Source organism: Chrysochloris asiatica, unplaced genomic scaffold (genome assembly GCF_000296735.1).
Source record: "Chrysochloris asiatica unplaced genomic scaffold, ChrAsi1.0 scaffold00444, whole genome shotgun sequence".
NCBI lineage: Eukaryota > Metazoa > Chordata > Mammalia > Afrosoricida > Chrysochloridae > Chrysochloris > Chrysochloris asiatica.
Window position 1 is genome coordinate 621,391 of NW_006408962.1, and position 5,634 is coordinate 627,024.

The window sequence follows — 5,634 nt, forward strand, 5'->3', positions numbered from 1 at the left end:
TCTGCACCATCATGAGGCTGGCACAGGACTCAGAAGGGCTTGGTTCCATTGTGCATGGATGGGGTCCTCGTGAGTTGGGAGCTAACTCCACAGCACCTAACAACAACATATCCAAAAGTACCAACCTGGTCTTCTGCCTCATTCCATCTTTTCAGGGATGGAAATGAGCCCTGGTGTGGCGCTGTGGGTTAATATGCTGGACTGCAATGTCGGCAGTTCAAGCTCACCAGAGGCTCCTCAGAAACCCTATAAAGGGTCACTATGAGTCAGAACTGACTCGATAGCACTTAACAACAAAACAACAACAAATGGGGGAATGTATGATTACTGCCCCATTTATAATAATTTGTCCTTACCAAGAAGGACAAATAAGCAGTGAGATAATAATCAATGCTACTTCCTACCTCCAGCTCTGTGTTTTAAGCACAAAAACAGCTTAGAACATTTGGGAAATTCTACAACATATTTGAGAAACAGCTTTCATAGCTTTTTCAACTTTTTTAATTGCTCATTCTCTACTGTACTCTTACTTTGTTTTCCTGAACAAACGTTTGATGCTTTTTTTTTTCTTCCTTCCATAAACTCCATAGTAGCATTCACTTGAAATATTTCCCTCTTCCTGCCTAGATAACTGTTGTGAAAAGAACACCAAACTTAAAGGCAGAAACCTGGACTATCATCCCACCTTTGTCATTTTCTACTTCTTTGACATCAGCCAAGTCACTTAGCTTCTAGTGAAAATAAGAATAATTGGTTCCACATATGTCACATGTGCAAGCTAGGTCTTTTAATATGTGTATCATCATCATTTTCCCTTCCAGTTTATTCTGATATGAGACATTTTCTACCTAGTCTTGGAAGTAGCCCACTCATAAATTGAGGACTCCCATCCAAAAAGTGACTGAAAGCAGAGAATATCAGAAAGATGTTTACCTGTGCTTTATTGACTACACAAAGGCTTTCAATCCTGTGGATCATGACAAGCTATGGAAAACATTGTAAAGTATGAGTATTCTGAAGCACTTAATTGTAGTCATAAGGAATCTGTACATGGACCAAGAGGCAGTTGTTCAAACAGAACATGGGAACACTGAATGGTTTAAAATTAAGAAAGGTGTGGAACAAGGTTGTATTCTTTCACTATACTTATTCAACCTATATGCTGAGCAAATAATCCCAGAAGCTGGGTTCTATGAAGAATAACATGGCATCAGGATTGGAGGAAGACTCATTAACAACCTGTGATATGCAGATGATACAACCTTGCTTAATGAAAGTGAAGAGGACTTAAAACATTTGCTGATGAAGATCAAAGACCACAGCCTTCAGTATGGATTACATCTCAATGTCAAGAAAACAAAAATCCTCACCACTGGACCAATAAACAACATTCTTATCAATGGAGAAAAGATTGAAGTTGTCAAGGACTTCATTCTTCTTGGATCAACTATCAACACTCACAGAAGCAACAGTCCAGAAATCAAACAACATATTACATTAGGCATGAGCCCTTTTTTAAAGTGTTGAAGAACAAAGATGTCAGCTTGAGGACTAAGGTGCACCTGACCCAAGCCATGGTGTTTTCAATAACCTTATATGCATGTGAAAGCTGGACAGTGAATAAGGAAGACCATAGAAGAATTGATGCTTTTGAGTTATGGTGTTGGAGAAGAATATTGAAAGTGCCATGGGCTGCCAAAAGTACAAACAGATGTGTGATAGAGGAAGTGCAGCCAGAGTGCTCATTGGAGGCCAAGATGGCCAATCTTCGTCTCTCATACTTCAGACATTTTGTCAGGAGGGACCAATTGCTGGAGAAGGATATCATGTTTGGTAAGGTGGAGGGTTAGAGAAAAAGAGGAAGACCCCCAAAGAGATGGATTGGCCAAGTGGCAGCATCGATGGACTCAAGCATGGCAACAATAGTGAGGTTGGCCCATGATTGGGCAGTGTTTCATTCTGCTGTGCATAAGATCACTATGAGTTGGTACTGACTCGATGACACCTAACAACAGCAACAACAACCCAAAAAAACTCAGAAACCTGAGCTACCAAACTCCAGTAGAATATTGAGAAATGTCACCAGTTTCTCTGCTGGTGTCTATCCTTAGTCACAGACTTTTCTTGCCAGCCCCTCTCTGTCTTCATCTTCACTGGCTCTCTGCCTGCAGGTTGGCTCACATGAGTCTGCACAACCTGAGACCTCTAGTCATCTGAGTGTCTCCTTTATGCCCTAATCACAGAACTGTTTCTCAAATGTGTTGTAGAACTCCCCAAGGTGTTATACGGATCTGAAGGACTTGGGCTGGGATCATTGACTTTGACAGGATTGATGCCTATCTTTTTTTTCCTCCTTCCCTAGAGGCAGTATCAAGAATGGAAAGGCCCTTGTTCTCCTCTTGTCTCCTCGTTCTCTTACTGCTACTCTTCAAGAGCCTAAGCTTGGACTGGGCATGGACTACCCCTGACTGCACCATAGGAGACAGCTACCTTCTATCTAACATCTCCTTCTACATCCCCTTCTGTTCCTTGGCACCAGGACTGCACCTTTTTGCATCATGCTCCAATGTTAATGACCTGACTTGGACTCTGACAGCACTGCCCAGGAGATTAGAGGCACTATGCCTCCAAGGCAGAGTTCCTGTGCTACCAGCTGATGTTTTTGGACGCTTCCCCACACTAAAGTTGCTGAGGTTGCAGCTAGGCTCCATCAGGATTACATCTGGAGCGTTCCAAGGATTGAACCAGCTGCAGCATCTTTTCTTTGATTATCCCACTCCCTGTTGCCTGAGTTTATTGCTCCCTCCAGATGTCCTAAAGCCCCTCAGATCCCTCAGCAGCCTTTCATTCCAAGGTTATTGTCTGAATTCTAGTCAGAACATCCAATTGCCTGTCAGTCTCCGTCATCTGACCCTGAGTCACAGCTGTCTAACAGAGCTGCAGGAATTGAGAAAGCTCTTCCCCAGCCTTGAGCCTAGTTCTCCTCCTGTAGCTAACTCTAGCCTATGGTTCCCATTCCTAGAGGTTCTGGATCTCTCTGCCAATCGACAGTTGAGTCGGGCTGGTGTCAAAGCCTTGCATGGCCTCCAACTTCACTCTCTGAAGCTGGATGGCACCCCACTAAGTACATTAGAGCTCCTAGGGTCAGGACTGCTTCACATGAATTCCCTCTCCCTTGTGAATACAGGTGCAAAAAAACTGCCTGAGCATGTCACAGCCTACTTTGAGCTTCATTCACTTGACCTTGGGAACAACCAAATCCAAAATATAGGGAATGATGACCTCTCAGGCTGCCACTCCCTGGAACACCTCAACCTTCATGCCAATGGCCTGTGTTCACTACCCACCAGGTTCCTGAGTGCCTTGCCCCTGCTTCAAAGGCTTAATCTATCAATGAATAAGTTGGGTCCAACCTTAGCAATCCCAGAGGTGCTGGTCAGCTCAAATTTGAAAGTATTAGATCTGTCCCACAATGGACTCAGTGCTCTCCATTCTGGGGCCTTCTTCTCTCTTCCTCAACTACAGGAGCTTTGGCTGAGTGGGAACAATATCTCCAACTTATCCAGTGATGTGCTAGAGGGATTGACATGGCTAAAGACCCTCGATCTGAGTTGGAACCAAATTAAGGTGCTGGAACGAGGCTGGCTTTCTTCTCTTCCTGCTCTCACCTCACTGAATCTCCTGGGCACCCAGATAGAATATTTCTCTGGTCACTCGCTCCAGGGTCCCCAGAAGCTGAGCCATCTGTGGCTGGGTTCTCTTCAACCCATGGAGCTCTACCCTCCATGGCCTTTGACACTGCTCAGCTTAGAGGTCTGGGCAGAATCATACATCCAGTTTAGTGTCCCCTATGGAGAACCCTTCCTGTTCTTGCAGAACCTTACCTTACAAACCAATTTTGTGTTGCTGCATTCAAGGAATACCACGCTCCATTTCCCTTCCCTGCGTCACCTCACCCTGCGAGGCTGCAGCTCCAGTGTTTTCTCTAACTCTCAACCCCAGAACTTCTTCCCACAGCTTCCTTTTCTGGAGCACCTGCATTTCTGGTCTGATCACGACGGAACTAAAGGTCTACAACTGTTTGGGATGCCCAATCTGCGAGTACTGGAGCTGGGAGACCTGGATAGCCTCTATGAATCAAGCCCAACGAACCTGGAGGTGCCACTGAAAGCACTACCAAAATTAGAAGTACTGGCATTGAGCAACCTGAACTTTAGGAACCTCTCGGCCTCCAGTTTCAGGGGCTTGAGGCAACTCCAGATGCTGTTGCTGAACTCTGAATGGAGCCTGAGACTGGACAGCAGCCTCCAGGAACTCATCCCCCAGATGCCTCAATATGTTTATTTCTCAGATGTCATCTTCAAGTGCCAATGTGAAAGCTCATGGGTAGGTTCTTGGGCAACACGGGCCCCAAACACCTTTGTGTATGGACTAGAGAAATCCATTTGCATGGCCAATGCCTCTGATTTCTCCAAGACTCCATTTCTTTCTTTCTTTTCTGGTCACTGTCCAGATAACCTTGAGCTTCAGGGCTTTCTAGCCAGCTTCACTGTGGTGCTCCTGCTGATCATATTTGCTTTGCTTGGCTGCCCTAAGTGGCCCTGGCTCCACCACCTCTGGACCCTATTTCTTGCCTGGTGGTGGAAGTTGGGTGGCTGGTACCACAGAAGTCAATATCACTATGATGTCTTTATATCCTGTTGTGGGCAGGACCGAGCCTGGGTGCTGGCAGAGTTGATTCCTGCTCTGGAGAAGCCTCTTCCAGCTGGTGAGGGCTTGAGGATATGCCTACCAGAGAGGGACTTTGGGGTTGGACAGGACAGGGTGGACACAATGGCTGCCAGCATGGAGAGCAGCCGAACCACCCTGTGTGTGCTCAGTCGCCAGGCCCTGAACAGTTCCTGGTGCAATCTAGAGTTAAGGGTTGCCACCTACTACTTGGTAACCAAGCCTAGAACTTTTCACCTCCTGCTGCTCTTTCTGGAGCCTATTGATCGGCAGCAGCTGCACAGCTATCATCGCCTTGCCAGGTGGCTTCAGAAGGAAGACTACTTGGATTTTCCCCAAGGGCGTGCTGAGTGGGAGACTTTCTGGGAGCAACTTCGGAGAAGGCTATGGGAAACTGTACAAGAGAGAGAGGATTAAGGCCTGTAAAAGAGAGACTTGACCATATGTCAATAACTTTCAATAGATTTCTGGGTCACTGCGGCATCGTTGGAGAACATGCTTACAATGGAGTCTGTAGGCTATGCTCAGCTCATGCCCAGTTGCCCACTAAAAAAAATAAGATAAAGAAATAAAACCCTAATGAGGTAATGTATTTAAAAGCAGTTGGAGGTAAACAAGGTTTTCATTAAAAAAAAAAAAAATAGATATAATATCTGCTAATCCTCTCACAACACAGGCACCCACTAAGAAAGAAAAACACAAGAATATGTTTTCTAGAATCATATCTGCATTTTTTCAAAATGAATTTATTCTGCCTCTGTTGAAAGCAATGCATTTAGGACTTGGTAAATCTACTTTATTTTGGAAGAAAGGGGCAAGAGTCAGTAAGCTATTTGTTAGTGCCCTGAAGTTGAATGAAAACAAAATTGGCAATTCACAAAATACCCAGCAAATTCCAAGAGCTTT

The 5,634-nt window shown here is 45.1% G+C and overlaps 1 protein-coding gene across 1 annotated transcript; it reads left to right on the forward strand.

Moving 5' to 3' along the window:
- Nucleotides 1–2,376: 2,376 nt before the first annotated feature.
- LOC102814577 (toll-like receptor 11-like) lies at nucleotides 2,377–5,145 on the forward strand. Its single transcript, XM_006877142.1, has one exon. The coding sequence runs from the start codon at nucleotides 2,377–2,379 to the stop codon at nucleotides 5,143–5,145; it is 2,769 nt and encodes a 922-aa protein (XP_006877204.1).
- The last annotated feature ends 489 nt before the right edge of the window (nucleotides 5,146–5,634 follow it).

Bases quoted from the DNA above. Each gene is read 5' to 3' on its own strand.
- LOC102814577 (XM_006877142.1), top strand. From the start codon at position 2,377: ATGGAAAGGCCCTTGTTCTCCTCTTGTCTCCTCGTTCTCTTACTGCTA.